Source organism: Mytilus galloprovincialis, chromosome 1, assembly GCF_965363235.1.
Source record: "Mytilus galloprovincialis chromosome 1, xbMytGall1.hap1.1, whole genome shotgun sequence".
In the NCBI taxonomy this organism is placed as follows: domain Eukaryota; kingdom Metazoa; phylum Mollusca; class Bivalvia; order Mytilida; family Mytilidae; genus Mytilus; species Mytilus galloprovincialis.
In genome coordinates, this window is record NC_134838.1 from 114,637,914 (window position 1) to 114,664,748 (window position 26,835).

Here is a 26,835-nt window from a genome sequence, read left to right on the forward strand (position 1 = left end):
TCACTATATTTTTCTTTTGAAATAAGTCACAGTTCCGTATTTAAGCTAAAGCCTACAGCTAAAACGTAAATTATGATATCAAATTGGAGTACTGTATGGTTTAAGTAGGTATTCAGTACTCACCACGGTTCAGATGTTTATATCCAAATATGCTCAAAAATGCATGTATTATCTCTGGTTCCTCAAATAATATTTATTAATTACCTAGTTTTTTCAGTTTTAAATTAGCATATTGACAGAATAACCCAATAATCAATGGTGTCTTAAAGATTAAAAAGAGAAAAGAAAAAAACCCGTAAGAACGTCTCTAAGTGAAGTAAGTATAGCACAGGCATATTATCATCGGTACACAGTGTTTCTTAAAATTTCCTGTACCAAGTCAGGAAAATGGCCATTGCTATGTTATAGTTCATTTCGTGAGAGAGGTTGCAGACTAGGGGACCCGCTCTCCCCTTATTTGTTTATTATTGTGTAGAGTTATCATCTTCGAAACTTAAGTCAAACCCCAAAATTCATGGTATCCTCATTAATGAAAAACAAACACTATTAAGTCAGTATGCAGATGATACTTTTCTAACTTTAGATGGTAGTGAGACATCACTACAAGAAAGCCTCAATTGTTTTGATTCTTTTTATATGTTATCTGGATTAAAAATGAACAAAATGACCAGAGCTGTCTGAATTGGTAACAAACAATCTTCAATCTGATCAAATATTGTGTCCTAATTACAATCTTATTTGGTCACACACAAACTTTAGACTTTTAGGAATAGATTTTTCGCTTGATTTAAAATGTATTCTTGATATTAATTTAAAAAAAAAGATCAAAGAGGTTTCAGCTATACTAAAGGCTAGCAACATAGAAAATTAACATTACTAGGTAAAATTACTGTGATTAAGACTCTGGCATTGCCGAGACTGATTCATTTGTTCTCATTTATCTCAACAATTAAATGAGCTGAGTTCTATGTTTTTTAGTTTCATTTGGAATTTGGGAATGGTCAGATTGATAGAGTCAAGCGTAGTACTCTTATTGCAGATTTTTCGCAGGGAGGATTAAATATGGTGCATTTGCAGTCTTTCTGTACATATCTTAAATTATCTTGGGTAAACAGATTTGTATCAAATTCAGATGGTACTTGGCAGAATTTATTACTAGCAGAACTAAAACAGTTAGGTAGTGACAGAGTCTTTACATTACAAAAGGATAAGATTAAAGAAATTTCTAATTGCTTATCCATTTTGGAAAGACATATGTGATTGTCTACACATGCCAAAGCCTTATACAAAGTGATGTGTTTCAGATATTTTGTCATTGGATATTTTAAACTTTATACCAATATCTGAATATCCTGTATATATGAAATGGAAGTTGTATGGTATACAGTTGATAAGGGACATTGTAGATAGTCAAAGTAAATCACTATTAACATTTCAACAAGTGAGACAAAAGCCTAATTTGGAAAATCTTTTAAAATACTATAGTTTATTATCTAACATTCCAAAACATATAAAAAATACATTAAAGATTATTGTGATTTGAACTTAGAAAATTTTGTTCCTTTTGATGCATTTTCTAAAAGGATCTTGGAAAATAAGAAGTAAAACTTGTATACAGAGATCTTGTAGATAAAATATGCATACTCCCATATGAGAAATTTTTGAAATTGGAGGATGTAACAAATTCTGAAATCTCAGAATGGTCAAAGTATTTTTCTCTTTTGAAAAAATGTTGAAGGGATCCATATTTAAAAAATTTCAATATAACATATTACATAGAATTTTACCTACTAATACATTTTTAGATAGAATAAGCAAAAGGAAACAAGTTTATGTACCTTCTGTAATGAGGAAGAGGAAACAATAGAACATTTATTTTATGATTGTAATGTTAGATACAATTTTCGGTTGTCATTTTTACAAAAAATCAAATTACTTGATGAGCAATTCAGCATCAGTAAGAAAGACATTTTATAGGGATTTATTACTAAGAGTTTGTTTCTAAATTTGTTAATTATTATAGCTAAAAACTACATCTTTAGATGTAATTTAAGAAATATAGCTCCTAGTGTTATAGGACTTAAATCCAGAATAAAACAATACCAATCTAATGAATTTTATATTGCAAACAAAAATAATAGAGCAGCATCTTATGAAAGATTCTGGTCCCCACTACATACAATTTTTTCATGATTTATTACCCTTTATACTTTAAATTATACTAAAGCTAACAGTTGATATTTGATTTTTACTTTATATATAGACATACATGCATACAAATGGTAAGATTGCAGAGACTGTGTGTTAGTAGTGAAAAAAGTGTGAGTGTGAGCAGCTATATGATTTTTTTCTTTAATAACTTTATTCTTGTATTATGAATATCAATTTAAAAAAAAACCAAAATGGATAGTCTTGTGTAGAACTTTCAATGTTTACCCCAAAAACCATAGTCAGGTGGTGGTTGTAAGGGTATTGTAAAATCCTGACTATTGAAAAACAAATAAAAGATAAAAAAAAATTTAAAAAAATATTATAGTTCGTTTCTGTGTGTGTTACATTTTACTGTTGTGTTTCTGTGGTGTCTCGGTTCTGCTCTTATATTTGATGTGTTTCTCTCAGTTTTAGTTTGTAACTCGGATTTGTTTGTTTTTTCTCTCAATCAATTTATGAATTTCAAACAGCGGTACACTACTGTTGCATTTATTTAATATAGAACTGATTTATGTGTGCCTTTCACTTTCTTTAAATGTTAACGTAAATTAATCCATGGATATTTTATCTATATATGAAACACAGTGTTCATTATTGTATTCACTGTGTGAAGCAAGTCAAATCATGATTTACTTATAAGCTGACATTTGATTTTGACCTTACTTCCAGTAAATGTGAGTTCTCTCGTCGTATGTCTGGACCATTGTGTTTTTTGTTAGTCGTTGTATAGCTTCGTGACAATATAGTAACCAAAGCCGTCTAAACTGATAACAGTTTGCTATTTTTTGTATGACCACAATTTAGAGAAAGGATTGAGAAAACATGGTTCATCTGCCACATCATTTATTTGTTTGTCCAAATCCATGAGCCTGTAATTCAGTAGTTTTTATTTTGTTGCTGTCTTACTTAGGTGGTTGGTTTTTCATTTTGACTTGTTTAAAATTTTGGCTTCCAGGGGCTTTTGATAGCTTACTATACATTATAGGATTTGCTCATTGTGAAGGGCGATAATCTGATATTGTCCTCTTCTTAGCCTTTGATCTTTGTTGGATAATTGATCCCCGCGGAGCACTTTTCTTCCGCTAATAATTTTCTTCCGCTTATAATTTCTATTATGAAACTAATAGATATTGTACCTTAATAATTAGCAGCACATGTATCAAAAGTACAGGTTACGAAATTGACCAAAAATGTTAGGAAATGGAGTAGGTAATCCAGTCTATACTAGAAGATGCCTGAGAAATCACGATACAATTTGGCAAATGTTGAAACGAGGATGATTTTTTGAAATTTCCTTATTGATAATTCATTTTAAAGTAGACAGATCATTTTGTCTATATGACTTTGAAGTTTCACAATTGTATGACATGATTTTTTTTAATCTTTCAATTTAAATATGCCTATATACTATACTATATCTATTTTCTTGTTAAATTATATACTTTTCTGATGCACAAATCAGTCTTAATTTATGTATAATCGACTTCAAGTATTCCATTATTCCTATGCATATTAATTATAATGATTTGGCCTTGTATGTATGTTTCTTTTTATCTACTAAGTAGATATTTGCGTTATAACTCAAAGATAGAAAGAACAATTAACAAAAATGTGTGACGGTTATACGCTTCCGTAGTAATTATTCATAATTGTAGACTTTTTCTAAGTCGGTCATAGAACTTGCTTAACAAAAAATCGAAATCGAAACGATAAAAGATGGGATAATTGTTCAAAATAAAACACTTGAAACAACAAATATGGAATTAATTATTTACATGTTTTAAATTGTAGATGTAGACCATGAGACGAAAATAAAATATCAAATTGAATTGAATTGTATTATTCATCAGGGATGTAATTACATTTGTCATCTTTACATTGTTGTTTAATTCCTTAAAAACATACAATGATATATTTCAGCAATTATGTATTTCTTAGCTTTCCGTGCATCACAAATCGTCATTAGCAATGGCCAATCAACAATTCCTTAAAAAAAAACACACACAAAAAATCCCACCTAAAATGATATAAATTCTTTTTCTGTGGAATTTTATAGACATGCTACAACCGGATGTTTGCTCATGATGTTGCTGCCTAATATAACTCACGCGATCTTTGTTTTGATTTTTTTTGTGAGGAAGTCTCTACAGCAGCATACTGATGTCTTTCATGTTGTTACTAGGTCACCGCCAGGAAACGAATATCTGATTACAGAAAAAGAAATAACCAGAAGTGAAATTCATTGTGCTAACTGGTGTGCAATGACAGCTACCTGTAATTCAGCAGTCTTCAACAGTACAACAATGCATTGTGGGTTATATCGTGAATATCAATCTGCCAGTAACAGCTCATTCCAAGAGGAACAGCTGATCTCGCAAAGAGGTAAAACTTTATTCCGCTTAAAGATGGCTAAACTATGATCATTTTTTCATAATATTTTTTGTGAACGCTTTAACATAAGAAAGTAGTGAGTTTTTTTTGTAGCGTAATACGTCTGTTAAAAATAAGTGCTTGGTTGTGTGTTTTATTCATTCTACCGGAATGGAAAACTCTATGTTAAGAGGGTCTGCAATTCAGTTTGGCAGCTTAAAAAATACTAATATTTGACATTTTCAGACTGAACCAAATCACTAATTAACCAAAAACGCATGCCTAAATGTTTTTACATGTTATTGCATCCCCCTACTTTATGTTTTTGTCGATCATACTGTATGAATTCGAATTAAATGTTAAAAAAAATACAGTGCGTAGACGACTCTGTTTAATATATATTCATGTAGTAATAATTTTCTATACATAATTACTTCGAAGAACTCATATGACTCTAACATTTCAGTTAAACTTGCTGCTTACAAATCTAATCTTGAATTCTATCCTTATTCTATCTTATTTTGGGGAAATTGTTTTAGAAATTCAAACGTGACGTCACTTTGTGCGTTGATGGCTTTGGCTAACTCGACTGTTTTTATTTTAATGTGCTGGTGTATAAAGTAAAAACACAAAAATACTGAACTCCGAGGAAAATTCAAAAAGGAAAATCAAAAATCAAAAGGCAAAATCAAAAGTCCAAACACATCAAACGAATGGATAACAACTGTCATATTCCTGACTTGGTACAGGCATTTTCTAATGTAGAAAATGGTGGATTGAACCTGGTTTTATAGCTAGCTAAACCTCTCACTTGTATGACAGTCGCATCAAATTCCATTACATGTCAACGATGCATGTATGTTGTTTCATGTAATTTATCCGTTTTTATTCTGTAGTTTGTCAACACTTCGGTTTTATCATGTATATCTATTAGAATGAAATTCATAACAGTGTAGCTATGGCCATTCATTGACTGGGGAAAATTAGGTGAACGTTCGTCTGTAATGCCCACTGCTCACGACGTACTTATCATAGAAATTTAAACTGTGAGGTCACCAAAGGTTCTAAACGCCTAAATAAAATAATTAAAAATACTTATCAGGAATAACCTTTGTAATTTGAAAATAAATAAAAATGGCCTTCAACACGGAGTCTTGGCTCACACCGAACAGCAAGCTATAAAGGTTGAATACTTCAAATTCTTTACTTGATTTTTTGTTATGGTTTGACCATCAATTTTCCTAATATGATATCGCACGTTCTTTCAGATTATTTTTTTTACTTAATTGGCTTTAAAAGTTACAATGCATGATGTCGTCTGTTTATGTAGTTCATATGTGTTTTTCGTTTCTCGTTGGTTTTCCCGTTTGAATGGTTTTACACTAGTAGTTTTGGGGCCCTCTATAACTTGCTGTTCGGTGTGAGTTGCAGGTCGTACCTTGACCTATAATGGTTTACTTTTATGAATTATTACTTGGGAGGAGAGTTGTCTCATTGGCACTCATACCACATCTTCCTATATCTATCTATATCTATACATTTTTTTTTCAACAAAAGAATACATCACAAGAATATAAGTTTTGTAAGAAACGTGAGAAATTGTGTTGGACTTGAAGATAAGGCAAAGTGACAAATATCTGAAAGAATGAATCGTTTTATGGTATTAAACAAAGAAATCAAATGATTTTTTAATTATCCAGAACTCTTCACAAACAAAACCCACATGTATACGCATTTAATAAATAGTAGGCCATTCTTAAATGATCACACCGTAGAAGTAGTTGTGCTCTTAATCAATGAGATATTTTGTGAATTAACCCCATCAACTTAATAGTTTTTTTTACAATGGATAAACCTATTTTTTTTTTATTATTATTAAATAATATCATCTCTGAACATTATTATTCTTATAAATGACACGGTTGTATGTGATGATTATAATAAATATTTAAAACAAATTCCTTTCAAGCTTTGTAAAAAGAAAGTTTCATTTTATGTATCGAAATGTGTAACAAGTGAATATTTCAATTCCCACTGGAAGGCCTCTGACAGACTGGGTGAGCATAAAATCATAGCCGTTGACAAACAAGTTACAACCTACAAACGTTTTACTGTCGACCACACTGTTATGCAATTAATTCTATATAGTAATTTCTTATAAAATTTACTGTTTGCAAAAGAATGAAATTTCTAAATAATAAGGATTTTCTGATCCCAGGCAGAAAACCCTAGCTGTCTTGGGCCCAACGTTTTGGAACTTTTGGTTCTCAGTACACTGCAACTTTGTACTTGTTTTGGCTTTCTAACATTTAAGCCTGGTACCTTTTGTTAGCTATTATCCGTATGTTTCTCTGTCTTATAAGTTCTCCCATTTATTTGTATTGTAGTCCTGTCATGTGATGTTGTTATTTTAATGTTATATTTAACATTGCTATAAAAGCGGGATGTTTGACATGCCACAAAACAAGGTTCAACATGAATTATCATTGAAATGGTTATATTTATAAATTAACTGTTTACAAAATTTTAAATTTTGGAAATACTAAGGCTTTTCTACCTCAGGAATAGATTACCTTAGCTGGATTTGGCAAAACTTTTAGGAATTTTGGTCCTCAATGCTCTTCAACTTCATACTTTATTTTGCCTTTTAAACTTTTTCGGATTCGAGCGTCACTGATGAGTCTTTTGTAGACGAAACGCGCGTCTGGCGTATGTACAAAATTTAGTCCTTGTATCTATGATGAGTTTATTTTCAACCCACCATTTTTACTTAAAATGTCCTGTACCAAGTCAGAAAAATGGCCATTGTTTATTATAGTTCGTTTCTGTGTGTGTTATATCTTTAATGTTGTGTTTCTGTTGTGTCGTAGTTCTCATCTTTTATTTGATGCGTTTCCCTCAGTTTAGTTTGTAGCCCTGATTTGTTTTTTTTTCTCAATCGACTAATGAATTTCGAACAGATGTATACTACTGTTGCCTTTATTTACAGGACAAAGTTTTGTCATTCCAAATGTAAAATAATACGTTAAACCATTTTTTTTATTATGTTTTACAAAACTTGTCTTCTCCTGTATTCGACAATGTTAGTATGTTTTAGAACAACTCGACTTTCGATCTACACATCTAGAGAAATTGTAATCGTCACAAATAATAAAAAATATACATTAATACAAAGACAGTGATAAAATTAAAATAAGAATCAATTTCGACCATTCTTTAAAAGTCAAACCTCTTGACTTTTTCTCGAACTTTATGTACCCAAATGATAAATATTTATATGCCATATGCTTGTTAAAACATTATATGAACATCACTCTGTACACACATAGACCAAACGCCAATGACGTAAAAATCCATGGATGGTACCAGCGGGATTCTAACCCTCAATCTCGGGATCTAAAGGCAGCGCTATAACCAATTGAGCCAAAGAAGATCTTCCCTAACTCAATTATTTAGACTACCTTTATATCTCCAGGTCTACAACACTCTTCCCCTTTTTGTTTTTTTCGGGCTGCGCACCATCCATCCGAGCAACTCACAGGTCCACTACCTGTACAACCCCGAGACATCTACTCGGAAATCCTCTGGCCAGTTCCACCTAGATATGTCATGGTCATCCTATGACCGCTGGTCAACCACCACGACCCCATATCAAACTGCGAGGCACCTATATACACTAATAGTCTTGTTTGTACAAGTAGTAATTACTCGCAGCGCCAATGATGTGAATTTTATCTCAGTTCTATGATATATAAAGATGAGACAATTCTGTAACAATAAAAAAATAGCCAAATAATTTCAATAGCCCAAATATTATGGCTTTATATTCTCGCAATATTTTATCGTCTATCAAGATATGAACTTTTAAAAAAAATCCCGCTAAAAGTCGGTACAAAATTTTGATAGATTAAGATAAAATCGAGTAGTTATCTAACAATATAGTATTCCAATTGATTTCGTCACCCTTTAATGTTTGTTCCGTAAAGTGTAAATTAACCATACTTATTTGTAATGTTATTGACAAGTTTGGAATAACAATTCAAATAGTGTATTCCGAGAGAAAGATGATTTATTTTCGCGAAGATAATACGCTTATCAAATTGAAGTATTGCAACAAATTGACCGGCTATACGGTATATATTTTTTTCATTGTTAAGGGCCATACGATTGCCTTTAATTGTCCTGGTTTACTTTATTTGAACTCTTGTGGATATTTGTGTCAATTATCTCCTTATTTTCATATGTGTTCTAGCAATAGTTGCATCTACATTTTCTATGTAAGTAATAAGGACAGAAACTAGTAATAAAATATAGAATGAATATCACTTTTATAGACGTGTCTACAACAACAGCGGTTGCTGTAGAATCCGGAACAACTGTCGGGACACATGAATCAGATATGTCAACCACAAAACAAACAACAAAAGCTGCTACAGAGATTGATAACACATCGACCGTCACAAATAGGATCACCAGCAAGGCAACGGAAGAAGCCTCTACCTCAAAAGGAAAAACTACAATACTAACAACAGAAGCGACGACAATTTCATCACAACAAAAGAACTGGACAGCTCTTGGAGGTACTAAACATATAGGACTATGTTGGTCGAATATTATTCATTAAATCTAAAGATAGAATACAAAAACGAATCCAGATTAGTCTGTTTCATATCTTGTCCTCTGTAAATACATTTAAATGAGGGTCGATTGAGAATTGTTTTTTTTACGATAAATGAGATTATTTTAATGTCAATCATTTTGACCATAAAAAACTTTAATTTCTCTGAAACAACATTCTAGTATATCTTTTAAGTGTAATACATTGTACATATCCCCAAGTTGAAACGTATTCAAGGTTTGCGTTTGATGTAATAACAACAATTTATACCTCGCTGTTTCTGATTTACTTCGTCTTGTGTTGTTCCCGGCCCCCTTCCCTTTTTATCTTTCCGTCTCTTTTGCGCTAAAATAATCGCAACATGGCAATGCTTACATCATAAGTCGTTATACCTTAAGAAGTGTGACTTGGATGGAGAGTTGTCTCATTGGCACCCATACCACATCTTCTTATATCTATTATATATGGTGATCGAATAATTTACGTAAATACTGATTAATTTGTTTATAAAAAAAGAAGATGTGATATGATCGCTAATGAGACAACTCGTCACAAGAGTCCAACATGACACAGAAATTAACAACAATAGGTCACCGTACGGCCGTCAACAAAGCCCATACCGCATAGTAAGCTATAAAGACCCAGAAATGACAATGTAAAACAATTAAAACGAGAAAACTAACGGCCTAATTTCTGTATAGAAAATGAACGAAAAACAAATATATAACACATAAACAAACGACAACCACTGAGTTGTTTAGTCTGTTTAGTCATCTATCTGCGTAATTTCGTAATCCAATTAATAAACGAAAGATGTTCATTGACGCTTTCTTTCATAACTGCGTTAAAATGTGATGAGAATGATTGCATGTAATGCAAATTTACAAGACATTATATTGCGTAAAAGATTAACAAAACAAATCTCTTTCAGAAGATATTAATGTCGTAACCCAATACAAACTACCAAGACACTAAGAAATCTAAAATCACAGATATTAAATATTTGTTTTTATCTTTTTTTGTGATTTAAAAGCGAAAAAGAAGGATTTGTCCTAACCTGAATACAAGAGTTCCCTAAACATCATTCATTCAGCAGTAAACGTTGTGTTTGTTTCAAGATACCTATTTCTGAATATCAATTAGCTATATATATATCAAATATATGTTACAGGCATTTTTTAAATTTAGTAATTGTGAAATGCCTGAAAACATTATGCATTTTCTGAAATGCCTGCAAGATTCAGTAATTTTACATAATGACTATTTTTTCTAGGCATTTTACAGACTGCCTGGAAAAATTGAAAGGCATTTTGCAAAATGCCAGAAATTATTTTATAGAAAGAAAATGTTAAAAAAACAATTGAAAGCTCTGAACACCGGAGCAGTTATATATGATAATTACTGAATAAAGAGTTTAAATAATCAAGAATAAATTTTTCTGAAGTATTCCAAATTCAAACAAAGACATAGGTCACTGGTGTTAAACTGATCACGGTTATCCCAACATGGCGGAGAGCAAAACATGTAAAATTGTCTTTTTGTAATTTCTCCGTGTACACTCAATATTTTAAAGAATTACTCAGCCGCTAGGTTGATATGTCCGGTATTGTTGTATGTGTGTGTTCTAAATATCATATATGGCCTCGTTACCGAAATAATAGACTTTGAAAATTTACGGAAGATAGTCGTAAATTGTGGACAAATAACTTAAAAGATAATCGTCATTGTATAAAATATGTCTATGATCATAGTAACTGATTTTGTCAGAAACCTCTGCTAACGGAATATCTAATTAAAAAATGTATAAAGATAACAACAAACCCGTAAACAACATTCGTGATCGAAACATTTTTTTCAACATAAGCTAGGTTTGAAATTTTTCATGATGATTTATACAAATATTGGTATACTATCCGGGACAACCACAGGTCAACGATATTAAGAACATAATGCATTCTAATGTTAAAACTATACTAACTTATAGTTTAAAATTCCATTATATTGTAACAGGAAACGGTTCGACCTTAGTATATTTTCTATGTTTCAAATATCCTTTTTGAATCATCAGTGTATTTTATTTGGTAAAGTCCGTAATGTTAACTCAGCATCTACAGCTACACGTATTTTCTACATTGTACTGATGAGCTCCGTTTTCTCCTGTGTTAAAATATACAATCTACTCGAACAATACGTATACTCTGATACTGGTCACGGACTTTGACTTCAATATTTCTATAAGTTAACTGTAAATTGAATACTTGCAATCAGACAATTATATGAAATCAAGCGTAAAAGAGGAACGTAAGATACCAGAGGGACAGTCAAACTCATAAATCGAAAACAAACAAACAATAGTACACATGACACAACATAGAAAACTAAAGAATAAACAACACGAACCCCACCAAAAACTAGGGGTGATCTCAGGTGCACCAGAAGAGTCAGCAGATCCCGCTCCACATGGGGAACCCGCCGTGTTGCTTATGAGATAACAAATCCGGTAAATAGTCTAATTCGGTAGGACACATATATAAAAGGGAAGGGGATTATAGTTACGACGTAAGGAACATATCCGATATCATTTGTGAAACGGCTATTCCATAACGGTCAACCAACTCGTGATGGCGTCCGTAAAATTAAGGAAGAGATGATTTCAACTTCACCATTTGGAACTCTTGATTTAATAGTTTCATTGTGAGCAACAACCCTCTATCAAGAAAATCATGATAGGAAATGCAAGCACAGGAATATCGTATCAATTGGGAGATATATACACCGTATGCAGGTGCTGCTGGAATGTTGCTACTTGGAAATGGAAAGTTCACAATGGGAAAGCTGAAATCATCTTTTCTGTCGTAAAGTTTTGTTTTCAATCAACCCTCATTGTCAATTTCTAGATGTAAGTCAAGATATGAGGCCGACTTAATTGTATCTGTTGTATCCTTTATATCTAGTTCAATTGGATAGATGCGTTCGACATAGTCACCAAATTTTGAATTATTTAGTGAAAGAACATCATCTATATAGCGGAAAGAAGAGTTAAAGGATTTTGCTAACTTCTTATCTTTCTTCCTAAGAAGTTCATGTATGAAGTCAGCCTCATAATAATAAAGAAACAACTCGGCAAGAAGAGGGGCACAATTCGTTCCAATTGGAATGCCGATAGTCTGTTTAAAAACACGTCCTCCGAACGTAACAAATATGTTGTCGATCAAGAAATCAAGCATCTTGATAATGTCAGTTTCAGAGAATTTGTTTGAATCAGAGTGATCCTTTACAAAGTAGGATTTATCCCTCCCTAAGACAAGATACTTGTATCTTCGTTGGCCATTCTTTTTTATGAAACAAAGCAATACCAACTCTTTCAATTTGTCTTTTAGTTTGTAATGTGGAATACTTGTAGAAAGCGTAGAAAAGTCAAAGGTTTTAAAATACTATTACAAGATGAAAGAGAGTTAGATTGTATGTACTCTAAAAGATCTTTGGAATTTTAAAGTATCCACATCTGATTTACGCCACCTCTAGAATAGACAGTTTAACAATAACTTTGAAGCCCGTCTTTGATTGCTGATGAAATAGATGTTAATAATTTAGAAAGAGGTTTCGTGGAGCACTTGGAAGACCCAGCAATATACCGTTGTTTGTAAGGACACTTATGCAGTTTAGGTATCCAATACAGTGATGGAAGATCCAGTTCATCATCTATGGTTGAAATTCCAAAGGAACATAGAACAGACCTATGATTATCCAGGATTTCCTCATTGGTAAGTGTCGTGAGGGTATATGTTGGGTTTCCAAGTGAATTGTCAATACCTAATTCGTTTATCAAGCAGTTAATGTAATGAGTTTTACACACAAAAACGATGTTGTTTTGGGCTTTATATGCGGGGACAACAACATATTTGTCATGAAGGTAGGATAAGTGTTTTGCAATATTAGGGTCTTTAAAGATTGACGTAGCATGGGCATTGATAGACCCATTCAGTTTCTTAATTCTGATTTGTATCAACGACCTCACTGCCTTAATCCACTCGGAAAGAGTGTCTACGTCTTCCTTCTCATGCTTAGCCCATTGCCTGGCATAATCCTCGACTGAATCCATCAAAATTTTAAAGTTGTATTTCCAATTGATGGATTTCGGCTGACGATATTTTGGACCTTTCGATAACACATTTCGTAGGGAAGTGTTATTAACAATGTTGAGGTCACCGGTAACAACGTGGCCAGCCGGATTATATGTGAATTGGAAACTAGCACAAGTGCAATCAAGAGGTTAAGACTTGAAGTCGGCAATACTGAGATCCTGCAAAACGTGTTTGTAATTGAAAATTTTAGTTGCAATAGGCTTGGTATAGGTATAAGAAATGATTGGTACAGACAGGTCTTTGAAATAAGGAGGTATTTTCGATTGAACTAGTTTATGATGAAGGATATTGCCTAGGTTGACGCCATCGAGACCTTTGTTGGCAAAGGAAAGATTAAGGAAAGATCTTTTCTCTTTTTCATCTTTTCCAATGCGAACTGGCTTGAAAAGTCTTTGACTTGCAATATCTGAAATTATAGCTGTAAGTTTGTATTGGTTTGAATGAGGGTTTATAACATTGATTTCCAAAGATAAATTGAACATGAAGTTTTGAAAGGGGTAATGAATAAAGTTTCGTGCAAATGTGATGAATACCTAACGGCTTTTGTATAAATGGCAGCAAGTCATTAATAGGGACATCATGCAGACTAGATGATGTATAATGACGATGACCATGACTGCGTCTACGTCGAGAAGTAGAGTTGAAAATATTATCACATTCACCGAGCTACACGAAGGACTAGATAGAATACCTATACCATAAATTATGTCATTGCAACCATATGGTGTCGCAGTTCCCAATTGTCTAATCCAGTGATTCTCTTTTTGTCTACGGAGAAGCGTTGCAAGATTAGGATTGTTAGAACTATGGTATATTTTTTCGATAATGCGTTCTGTCATAGAAGCGATGGAATGATCGGGCTGATTGAAATGCTGGTAAAGAATGTCGTTAGCATTGAGGTTAATGTCTGATCTATGACTCGTAAATAAAGAATTTCCGAAACACAAATCTACTTGATATTTGCGACTTTATATAGTAAACCGTCTGTTAATCTCGTATAAAGTTTCGAACCATTGTGCCTTGAGTCTCCATGGCTGAGGAGATCGAGATAAGTATTTTTTTATAGTTTAATCAGGTCTCTCAAAATATCAACACATGTAAATTGCAATAACAATATAAAGTACCAAAGTCAACAATGTACCCATAAAATAGAGCACTCAAATAAGTCTATTTATTGCATTGTAAATTAATGTAAAAGTTCTTATCAAAAATAAAAGATGAATATTAACGGCTTCTTAACAAACGGAATTCTACCGTGAACACCCTAAACTATTTAACTATATCGTATTCTCATTAAATATTAAATTCAAAACCCCGAAATACACAAACTGTCGGACTAACTGAATTATTACTAGAGCACACTGTGGAATTAGACTCTATATTTAGAGGGGGACTTTAGATAAAACAGGAGAAAATAAAGTAACGAAGAATCAACCTGAGACATAAAGCATATCGGTTTGACTAAAACCAAGTGCAGTGTCTTATTTAGACATCGGGGTATAATAAACCCGTAAGCCCTAAATAATAATAATAAACAACGGCAATTTTATTCAAACCAAAATGTTGATTATGTTTTATATAGACCTTGGCATTATACGATCAAGCGGCCGAAATAATATATTATCTACTTTATATACTAAATACAGCTAAAGAAATAAATTTAATCAACCGCGTTCTTCGATACAAACTTGTATATAAAGGTGTATTCGTAAAAACTTTAATCTAAACATCTTTTGATTACAACCAAGAAGAAAAGAAAAGATTTTAATTTTATCATGTATCTTATGTTAAACACCGAGAGTCCTTACTGATTAACCGATAAAAATAAACTACACTTTTTAGTTTACCTTTGATACGAACATGTAAGCAAATAAAAACGATGAAAATAAATTTGAATAAAAAACAAGCCATTCTACACAGAATTTTGAATGTAAAAGAAAACACTGATTTCGCCACATTTTCATTATTCAACACACTTAGTAACTTCATTTTATCGTAGGTTATATGCGCTATATGTGTTCTTTTATGTCTAGTGCAGACGCAGTATTGACGCACACCTTAACTACCCACAGCAAAGGAACATTCAGATTACGAAAAAAAGTGTTTGAAAAGGGAACGAGATTCAAAGGAAAATAAGATACCGTGACCTAAAGCATATCTTTTCTTGAAAACGAATGTAATTTAAACATAATTATAGTTTCCATTAATAATATGTAAACATGCTAAATATTTGCCTCTCCTTGTTCATGAGGAATAATTCTTACCGTAAATTATGACTTGTAAAATATAAGGACTATATCTACAAAGCAAAATGTAAATGAGTGAATAATTCCTTAGTTATCAACAATCAATCACGATTTATATATAAAGTCGCCCATTAGCATATAGAGAAAGTTACGATCATCACTGACAAGTTACTATGAACATGTACAAATTACGACTATCTATAATCAAGTTACCGCTATCATAACAAACAAAATTCTTGGAGTTACGATGATCTTCCGTAAATTTTCAATGGCTATTATTTCGGTAACAAGGTCACATATGATATAGCATTAAGAACACACACATACAACAATACCGTACATATCAACCTAGCGGATGAGTAATTCTTTAAAACATTGCGTGTACACGGAGAAATTACAAAAAGACGATTTTACCTGTTTAACACCAGTGATAGGTTATATGGATAATTACAACAGAGAGTTCAAATATATGCTTTAAATAAAAATAATAATGTGAGATATGAACTAGCACAATTCTAATGCTTTAACGGTAACGACAGTTATGATGGGCAAAAGAACGATTACGTCAATGAAAATACCAAATAAACAGTACTGAACGATCTAAATTTATGAATAATTTTTATATGATTTGCATATTAGGGAATACGTTGATATGATTGGTCTAGAGGACTTCCGGTAGTTTATCTTGACGTTGGTTATTTTTCGATAGACGACGTTGACCGAACTTCTTTTCGTAACCAAGGTAAACAAGATGACGGCGATGATAAAATCGACGTTAACAAAAAAAAATCACTGTACGTTAATCGTTAAATTCAAAATTACACTCTAACATTTGTTTAAATGATAATAAGAGTTTTTGCAGTTTATTTTTTATCAGATAGCTAATTTCATTGAGTTCATATTTTTGCGCAAACCAACAAATATATTCATGAGCCACATAGCCAGAAATTAGTAGTGCTTTTGCTAATTAATATTCAGAATATTTAAATGAGAATTGTACCACGTGATAATAGTTTGAACTGGACTGGCTTGATATCATTAAAATCTTTAAAACTCGGATATTATAAGTTGTCCGTCACAGAGTCCTTATTTACAATCACTCTGATATTTCCGTAAAGTTGTCAGGCGGTCAAAATCAAAACAATGAACGCGAATTTAGTGAATTGTTCGTGTTTACTTGAGTTTATTCTTCTTGAAATATGGTCATTTTAACTTTACGTGGGAACCTAGATTTCAACGACTACACATACAAGGTTTAGACTTGCTTATTCTTTGGACATTTTCAAAAGTTTCAAATTTCACCCCGGCAACCTGTTTTTCTTATGACCTTGTAAGCCAATTTTCAACTGTTACACGAATTTTGCAAATTTGACGTTTCAGCTATTTTAGCCTGTATTTTACACTGCAATGTTAAAAGCCTCTCGCTTCGATTTTTAAAATAGCTCAGGAACCTTGATTTTTGCAACAACAATCATTATGTTTCGTTTAAATGGTGTATATTGTTGTGTATATTTATTTTCTGTCCCGGCAACCTGTCTATCACTTAAATCAAAATAATAACAGATATTTTTTCAAAATTCCCTATCATTTTGATATAATTTCCGTGACCCGTATCCGATTTCTTTTGTATAATATTCAAATAAGCAAAGTGGCGTTGATTTCTTGATATGAGGCCTATTCACTGCCGTACATGTACAATTTACGTGAGACAGAGGTAACAAGTGTAGAAAATATATTCCCAATCTCATACCTTAAAGAATTTAAAGGAATTTATTGGTGTATAAACTGTACCAAGTCACTCACAAACATATCATTAAAGTCCGAATTAAAAAGGCGTTTATGATATGATTGTGAGTGACTTGGTACAGTTTATACATCAATAAATTCCTTTAAAAAGGCGTTTAATTCTATAATATTTCAAATTGACAGAGAAGAGAAGTTGCAACAGAGTCTGCGTATTTAAACATCGCAAACAAACGGCCGTTAAAATATTATAATAAATTTTGACTAAGGTTAACTAGTTGAACGTGGCTTGGTACTTTTACATCCCTCAAAAAGTAAGCAATTTAAATTGGCATATTCAACAAATTTATTTTATAGATGAGTAAGGTTAAGAAATAGAAACAGAGGCTGTTATAATGAGAAATATAACCTAAATGGGAAGCACTACAGTGAGTCGAACTACATCTTTTCATTTATCCCATTTGGTACCAAAATTGTTAATTTTCTTTTCAAAAACCTTTCCCGAGTAAGTCTATCCTCCCTAGACTAAACAGAGTTGTGGTCAATGATTGTAATGGGCAGTCGGTTGAGATCTGCCTTAGTGTGGCCAGGGGATCCCAAATGTCGAATGAGAGGAAGGTCTGGCTTGCATTGGTAGTCGCTACGAGCTCGAGGACCGTTCATTCGTTTGTGAAACGGCTGTTCTGACTCGCCAACATACTGTTTACAACATTTACACTGTAGGAGATACACAACATTGCGATTCCAAATTAAAATATACGGCGAAAATAAACAGTGTGAACAATATTTGTTTGCCTCTTTCAGTGGATGATTGCTATTGGACAACTAGTTCGGAATATAGTGGTACGATCAGTTATACAACCGGTGGTATCCAGTGTCAGTACTGGAACACAGATAGTCCACACTACAGGCACTATTTACCTATAGACACAACAGCACATGACACAAACTACTGCAGAGAAACAAATCATTTCGAAGGTTGTCCTGTGTGTTACACTTCTGATCCAGCTGTGAACTGGGATTATTGTTACATCGTGAAATGTAATTATATATATATATAAGTATATCTAGTTTTATAGTTTTGAAATATCCAATCATTAAGCTTAACTGCAATTACATTTTACCAGATTAAATAATAACCGAGACATTATAGAATATTGATTTTGATTTTAAGAGGTTTGTTATTAATTACACTCTGAAGAATCTAAAAAATGTCTAATTTTTTGTAAGTCAACTTTGAGACACATTGTGTAGGTAATAATGCTAGATGGGCGAATTGCATGGCGAATACGTTATCTTTGTAAGTTCCGACTTTGGGATATAATGAAATGACTGTAAGATTTGTTGGTGAAGTTTTGGAAAAGAGTAAGTCTTGAATTCACAGCGTCTGTTTACAACATTTTTAAATATACAATTTATTCCTGTCAATCATCCCGGAATCGTAGAGGTGAAAGACCTTAAATGACCCAAGATTCTATGTGCCTTTGAAACTGTATAATTAGATGGAGAACAGCTTAATGTCCGTAAAATCTCTTTCATACTATGCACGTGCTTATCTAAATACTAATTAAATAGTGATAGATCAAAGTTTTGACTGACCGCAAAAGTAAAGACATCTGTAGAGAACATAATATGTGTGTGAGTTAAACTGTAAAACAAATAAATATCTAGATCATTGATGAAGACCGTGAAAGTAATAAATATGTCTCATTGGCGATTTGTGGTCAACATCACCCATTGGAAAACCAAGTACTCCTAAACATAAAATTGAGAATATAGACTACCAATTTTATTCAATAGATTTACATAAGTTTATGATTATACAATTATTTTTTGGCCCTTGGGAATCATCTCAGCTATGTATAAATTTTGACCGGTCTCTGCCTAAAAAGTTTATTAGCATTCATGAGAAGCAAACTTCAAAGGCAGTGACACACCCGTCAGTTCGAAGGAACCCAGCATGGTTCCGAGGGAGCACAGCATGGCTCCCTACTGCTTTAGACAGCGCAGCATGGCTGCCGAACGAGTTGAACTGACGGTGGTGATGAGACAACTGAATTCTTGGGGGAATAAATGAAATTTGGTTTATAGATCCAGACAATAAAATTTCATTAATGTCCAAAAACTCAGATGAGAATCAGCTGAGTGCCCCCAAGGATGGTGTGAGGTGGTTTAGCCTTCAATATATCAACGATAATAAACTTGTTTCAAAGACAAGAGAAATTAACCGCGTAAACTAAAAATAAAGTGTATTAATATACATAAGCAAACAATCCTATATAACACAATGAGTATATACAAATGTAAAAATAAACTTTGTTGAGCATATTTGATAGAAGTTGGGGAAATCTTGATATATCTACAATAACTATCTGATTTCCATCGACCAAGTACTTTGATCATATGATCTTCTACGCGTGCTTTCCCCGCACTAGTTGCGGCACCAGATCTGAAAGAATGACCATTATACAAGTTTGGGTCATAACCGCAAAGTTCTAAAATATTCTTCAATTTCACTAGAAAAAATTGTCTTGTTAAAGCTTCCCTATTAACTGTTATAAAAAGCGGATCAGATGGAAATCCAATTCCAAATTCAGAATGCCTTATACTTAAAAATCTTTTTAAAGCCAAAAAAGGACAAATAGAGTTATCTATTTTAAAAAGTTTAATATCTATTCCCTTTCGGAATGGATCAGTTTTAGATTCTTTAAGTCTCAGAATAGCATAATCAGTCTTTAAAATAATATCAGATATGCATAAGCTAGTTAGAGGGTCAAACTTATCGACATTCATGACGGTAAATTCTCCACATCTCAAAAAGGCGAAAAACGCAACTATGCAAGTTGTTTCTATCAAACAATCAATATATTTACCAAACACGCCTTTTCTCATTCTAAGGCAGATTTCCTGTAAAATTGGAAAAGTAATCGGCAACCTAGTTCTAGTTTGTGAGCTCGTATGCGTTTAACAGATTTTAAAATGAGAGCGAGTCTTGGTAAAAATTCGCCATGAGGCGTTTCTAGAGGATTATGATATCCTGACTTCAAATTAGCATGTCTTATACCACATAAATAAATTTTTATAGTAGTGTGTTTGAGTTTCAAAACTTTAAAACAATGTGCTATAAAGTAGATGAGAACGTCCTCTGATATAAGAGGTAGATCGTGTGAATTATATGTAATACCATTTAGCAACAAAAATCTAACAAAGTGAGAAAAACCTATATTATACAAAGATCTTGTTGTATTAGCAACAGCATGTGTCCATAATTGTTTGACTGTTTCATTCAACACCACATTACTTAGTAGACACTCGGGCAGTTGTGTGGCAGCTTCTCTGCATGTGGAGCGAGGCGGTGGAATTTTTCCATCTGCAAACGAGATAAAGCGTCACTAATGTTATTTTTACGACCCTCAATATGTTTAGCAGTTACCTGGAAGTTGTTTACACATGCGCACCACGTTAACTGTCGCATAAGTTTCATAATTTCGATACATTTTGATCTTCCCTTTTTAACAATTGCTACAGTCGCCTCATTGTCACAAAGAAAGAGGATTTTCTTGCATTTCCATTCTTTACCCCACAAAAGAGCAGCTACTACTATCGGATATAGTTCTAAAAATGCCATTGATAGCGATTTATCGTTTAAAGAAGGTAACTCTTTTGGCCACGTCGAGCAAAACCATTTCCCTTGATAATAACATCCGTACCCAATTGTAGATGAAGCATCAGTGTATAGTTGAATATCGAAATTAGAAGTGTAATTACAGTCGTAAAACATGTTTATTCCGTTCCAATTATGTAGAAATCGGAGCCAAAATTCTAGGTCAACTCGAGCTTCCTTGCGCAAATTGACATAGAAATGAAGTTCTTTAACCTTCGTGGATAATTTTATAAGATAGGAAACAAAAGATCTACCTGGCACAATAACACGTGATGCAAAGTTTAAATGGCCTAAAAGTTGAAGTAATTCTCTTTTTGTACATGTTGACTTTTGAATTATGGAAATTATAAATTTGCAAATTCTTTCTACTTTGTTTGCAGGTAATCTAGCCTCCAATTTATCTGTATCTAACACAATACCAAGATATTCAATGCACGTTAGTGGGCCCATAGTTTTGTTTGCCGCAAGTGGAACATTTAATCGATTAAATATCATGGTCATTAACGCCATTGTTCTTTCGGCATCGAACTCTGGAGGGTCAACAGTAAGGAAGTCATCCAGTAAATGTAGAATATGTTTAACTTTGTAATTATGTTCTGCTATAAAACAAATCGCTGTAGAGATATTATCAAATATTTTTGGGCTACTACGGCATCCGAATGACAATCGCACATAAAAATAGTAAAGAGATTCCCATTTAAAACAAAATAATGGCCATTGATTCGGTAGCACTGGGCATATTTTAAATGCGTTTTGAATGTCGAACTTACAGAGTTTTGTCCCTTTCCCGTAATTAGTAATGAGACGAATTGCGTCATCTATCTTGACATACGTCATAGAGCACAAATCTTTGTCTATAAGATCGTTGATGCTAACGTTTGTATCGTTGTGCGGTGCGGACAAGTCTAAAATAAGACGCTTTTTGAAAGAATATTTACCTTCTGCAACTCCTAACGGACTTACTCGATAATCATCAAAAGGTAATTTTTCAAACGGACCATAAACGAAACCGTTAAGTAGTTCTTTGTTAATAAGATCTGCAACTGTATCTTTCTGTGACCTAGCGCTTAAATTATTTCTACATTCCATTGTTTTAATGTTATCATATTTAACCATAGTATCAAAGCCATATTGTAACCCATTACATAAATAATCAACGAAATGTTTGTCGGGATGATTCATTAGTTCACTTTTAAGCTGTTTGACATTGACCGGGGTTGTAGCGCGCATATCAAATTTAGTTAGTCACATTTTACGAGATGTCTTTGGAGTTTCTTTATCAATCGGAGGTGTCTGATTGGATGAAGACGTTGCTGATGGGCGTTTCCCACATAGAACCTGTGAATGTCCTGGCGAACGGCATTTGGTGCAAACATGTGAAAAAGAACAGGTGCGTTTTGTACACCCTCTAATGCTATTAAAGTTATTACAAATCTCTTTACCGTCCTGAAAATATTTTGGTCGGCCGTACTTATCGCCACGATCATCATTTCTCGAACTATTAATCTCTTGATGATTTACTGAGTTTCTCAGCTGCAGCGGACAAAATTCTGTAGTGTGATCACACATGTGGCATAATTTACATACGCTGATTTGAATACCTGCAGCTACGAGTGTGAATAAATCACGGTCACGTTTACTCCAGTCTACCTTAACGTGATGTTCTCTTAATAGTGTGGACGCTTTGGCTGAAAACATTTTATGGTAATCGTAATACTTAGACCCGTAAAAATTACTAATATCAATTATGTCTTCTTCGTACGCATCTAATTCGACGCGTCTTTCTGGATAAGCTTTTGACATTATTCTTTTATATTTGCCGAATGCCTTAATAAATTCCTGAATGGTCAGTGTGCGGTTTAATCGTATGTCGGGTTTCCCTGGGAGATTAACCTCAATGCTGTCAGCAATTACGGTATGTGATTGTGGGCATTCATAATTAGGAATTAGCAAGGCAGCAATATTAACATCCTTACCATCAATAATCTGTCGCTGCAGTGATGAAGATACAATATCTATACCGGTAAAATCATCTGATCTGGCTCCCTTGTTGGTGTCTACGGATACACAATTCTCCTGTATCCCGGAATGAGAAGCAGTATAGTTATCAACGGTAGTAGACTGGTTGTACCAATGCTGAAGGGTAAATCCGTCTTTGATTGTGTTCTGCTGCTTTTCTCCGGGATTCCTCAAAAGGAGTTGAGTTACGGTACTTTGTAAACCCGTAAAGCATTGTGACATAGAAACGAACGCATTACACATATTGCTCATTGGAATACCCGCCTCCAGTTCTGGGTTGATGAATGGGCGTTGCTCCGGTGGGGATTGTAGAGTTCCGATATCCGAAATTACTTCTGCTTCAATAACGGTTGCCTCCTTTCGTTTGATATTACTGTTGAATAATTGTAAGATGATTGGCTTACTAAGATCGACAGGAACTTCTATATCCACCCCCTTTAATTCTTGGATAAGTTTTGTCTTACTCCACGTGGATGGGTCCTCGCTAGAGTCTACAGGCGGACGTTCGTAAGGCATTTTCCTTTTCGGTTGTCTCTTCGACTTTCTGGTAGCCATAATGTTAATAATGGAACTGATTATAATGTTACAATAAAAGTTACCACTCACGTGTGAAAAAGGAATACAAATATCCAAGAATACTTAAATCCAAGTTTACTTAAATCCAAGGAAGGAAACTAAATCAAAGCTTAAAGTTCCAATCTAGATGACAACTAATATAAAAGTCTAAATCGTATAATGAAAGAAAAGTACTGTTATGATAAAGCACAATAAAGAAAAAATTGCTTCACAATATGAAATAGCGTCCTTCTATCCAAACAGAATAACAAAGATGAGTTCTGCCACGTGTATCGCTTCTAAATAAGGAACAACCAATAAGAGTAGCACATGCAGACACGAGCTTCTTTACACGAATAAACCACGCCTAAATAATATGTAAGCTAACATTATTGTGATTTAAAACAACAAATATTTTGTATGCACAGGTGATGCTTGCGGTGTGGATGAAAGACTCCCTGTGGTACCGACTGATACAACATCCCTCTTCCATGTTGGGAAATTTATCGGAATGGTGTTCACATGTGTTACACTGACAGCGGGAACTTCTGTAGATCATTGTCCCGTATCTCAGTGTGGTTCGGATGATCAGTGGACTACTGACTATTCTGTTTCATGCACAGGTACGCTTGATATATAAGTGGATTTATTTTGACTAACAATCAGTCAGAGATAAAACCACTTTTTTTAATCATACATTAAATCCTATACAATAAAATAAATCAATATTAAACTTTACTCCTACCTTTGATAAAAACATGAAATGTAAATTTTATAAAATTATCTGCAAACTGTTCAATTAGACGTGCATTATACATAATTCAATTTACTAGAGTTTTATGCAAAATTAAAATCAGTATCACATAGAAATCAATCCTATACCATATTGACCAAAAACAACCTCACGATTTAAAGACAGAAGTATAATATTTGAACGTATGTCCAATCAATGTCAAGACTTAATATATTCCCAATTGTGTCAGTTTTTGGACGAAAGATACCAGAAGGACAGTCAAACTCGTAGAAAATAAAAAGACAACAGCATGGCTAACAAATAAGAAAATCAGACAAATAATATAGTACGCAAGAGACAAAATAGAAAACTAAAGACTAAGGTATACGAACCCCACCAAAAACTGGGGGTGATCCGGAAAGACACCCTTATTCACATGGGACATCCGTCATGTTGCTATATTATACAAACCCGGTAAATAATCTTATTCAAATGCAATACTGAATCGTTCATGGTTTAATATATACCAAGAGTCTAGTAAGATTGTATATGAAAGATTGAACTGTGATTTGTCTTTTTTTATGAAAGATGAAGATTGTTACACTAATAGCACTACATATCAAGGAAAAGTCACCTGTACGGTTACTGGTATAACATGCGACGTCTGGACCTTTGAAGTGACAATGCCAGCAGGTCCAGATAAGAATACAAATTATTGTAGAGACCCAGACAACACAGGAGCTCCTTGGTGTTTTACTACTGATCCAAATGTACGTTGGGAATTCTGTCCAGTACCGAAATGTGAATAATTTCTACTGTTTTTTTTCTATTATTGTACATTTCAAATTATGTTTGCTGCAATATTAGTTTGTTTAAAATAGAAATGAATATATTATTTTTTATCTATTTAGAAAAAAAAACTTCTGATGAAATTATTGTTAATTGCACAATACTGTCTTCTATGATTTATTTAGAAGAAATGATAGTTGATAACCAATAAGAGAAAACAACTCAGCTAAAGAGGTTTTCATATGTCTTTTATCTGTGATTTTGTTTTCATGGTGTTGTCGGTTTTTGTTCGACTAAAAACTTTGTTATCTTCGACTTTTTTTATTTACATACTTTGTATAGTTTGCTTAAGAGATTTGAGTTTTGAAATATGTTAAATTTCCGAAGAGAACCAACTGAAAGATCTTTGTATTATGGATAAGAAATAACTTTTTTTCGGTAAAAAATGATAAAATATTGATATTATTACATATAGATTCTACCACTGCATCTAGTTTGATACGATATTTATCCACTCGAGACCAGAGGGACAGTCAAACTCATAAATCGAAAATAAACTGACAACGCCATGGCTAAAAATGAAAAGGACAAACAGACAAACAATAGTACACACGACTAAACATAGAAAACTAAAGAATAAACAACACGAACCCCACCAAAAACTAGGGTTGATCTCAGGTGCTCCGGAAGGGTAAGCAGATGTGGAACCCGTAGTCTTGCTAATAAGATAACAAATCCGGTAAATGGTCTAATTCGGTAGGTCATATTTGTGAAAGGGAAGGGGATTGTAGTTACGACGTAAGGAACATATCCGATATCATTTGTGAAACGGTTATTCCATAACGATCAACCAATTCGTGATGGCGTCCGTAAAATTTACGAAGAGATGATTTCAACTTCACAATTTGGAACTCTTGATTTAATAGATATCGTAGTACACGAGATTTGGTGGTGGGATCTGTTTCTCTAATGATTTTCAAATAATACGAAGGCAAACTTATTCCTTCTTTGCGACTGATTTGCAAAATGATGTGTTCTTTCTATGTGACGTCATCAAGCATGGTGGATTTTTTTCATGCCGTTACAATTGGAAGTTCAGAGGAAAACAAGAAAATTCGACGTCCTAATCGGATTTTAACCAATAAAGAACTGAGATCAAACGAACCACATGTTGATTAAATTTTTTAATGCAATGAGTGCAGAAAGGGATAAATTGACGAAGAATTAGAGAAATATATTTATCAATGAGGAATATTGAGCTCAAACGTGTCTGGGAAAAACAATAATAGTTCACTGGGTTGAATATACCAATTATTAAATAACATTATATGTTTAACGAGTGTGATACGAGTTCGTTTTTTAGTACAAAATAGAAGTATACATTAACTGGACATATGACAAACATGGTAATAAAGTTTTTTTCTAGAAATAAAATGTATTAACAGAAATATTTATTTGATTAATTATCTAGTATTTTAATGAAAATACCGTTCAAATCTTTGTACCTCCATATTTTGAAAAAAAAACAGCCTTCGATAATTTATTATATGCATTAAATACCCCATCTTAGCTAGCTTATGGTTACGATCCATTCTCCTCCTCTCTACCCTTAACAGATAAAGCCAACATTTGCGATAAAAATGGTGTGTAGTTTCGCATTTTGTCCCCTGTGGATTTTTCAAATATGAGAGCCAGTGTGCAATAAAATTCAGTTTTGGCTGGCCTTCGTATTGGGTTTACAT

General features: G+C 33.2%; 1 protein-coding gene across 1 annotated transcript; it reads left to right on the forward strand.

Moving 5' to 3' along the window:
- The first annotated feature begins 217 nt into the window (after positions 1-217).
- On the forward strand, positions 218-25,560 carry LOC143055547 (plasminogen-like). Its single transcript, XM_076228737.1, has 6 exons — positions 218-316; positions 4,394-4,593; positions 8,916-9,161; positions 18,138-18,374; positions 24,000-24,194; positions 24,893-25,560. Exons 2-6 carry the CDS (start codon positions 4,473-4,475, stop codon positions 25,111-25,113), a joined length of 1,020 nt encoding a protein of 339 aa, XP_076084852.1. The 5' UTR covers positions 218-316; positions 4,394-4,472; the 3' UTR covers positions 25,114-25,560.
- Positions 25,561-26,835: the final 1,275 nt, after the last annotated feature.

What these genes read in the sequence shown, in the direction of transcription:
- LOC143055547 (XM_076228737.1), top strand. Translation starts at nt 4,473, where the DNA reads ATGACAGCTACCTGTAATTCAGCAGTCTTCAACAGTACAACAATGCAT. An exon ending in TTATTGTTACATCGTGAAAT is followed by an intron (nt 18,375 to 23,999) that starts GTAATTATATAT and finishes TTGTATGCACAG; the next exon opens with GTGATGCTTGCGGTGTGGAT. An exon ending in CTATTCTGTTTCATGCACAG is followed by an intron (nt 24,195 to 24,892) that starts GTACGCTTGATA and finishes TTTTTATGAAAG; the next exon opens with ATGAAGATTGTTACACTAAT.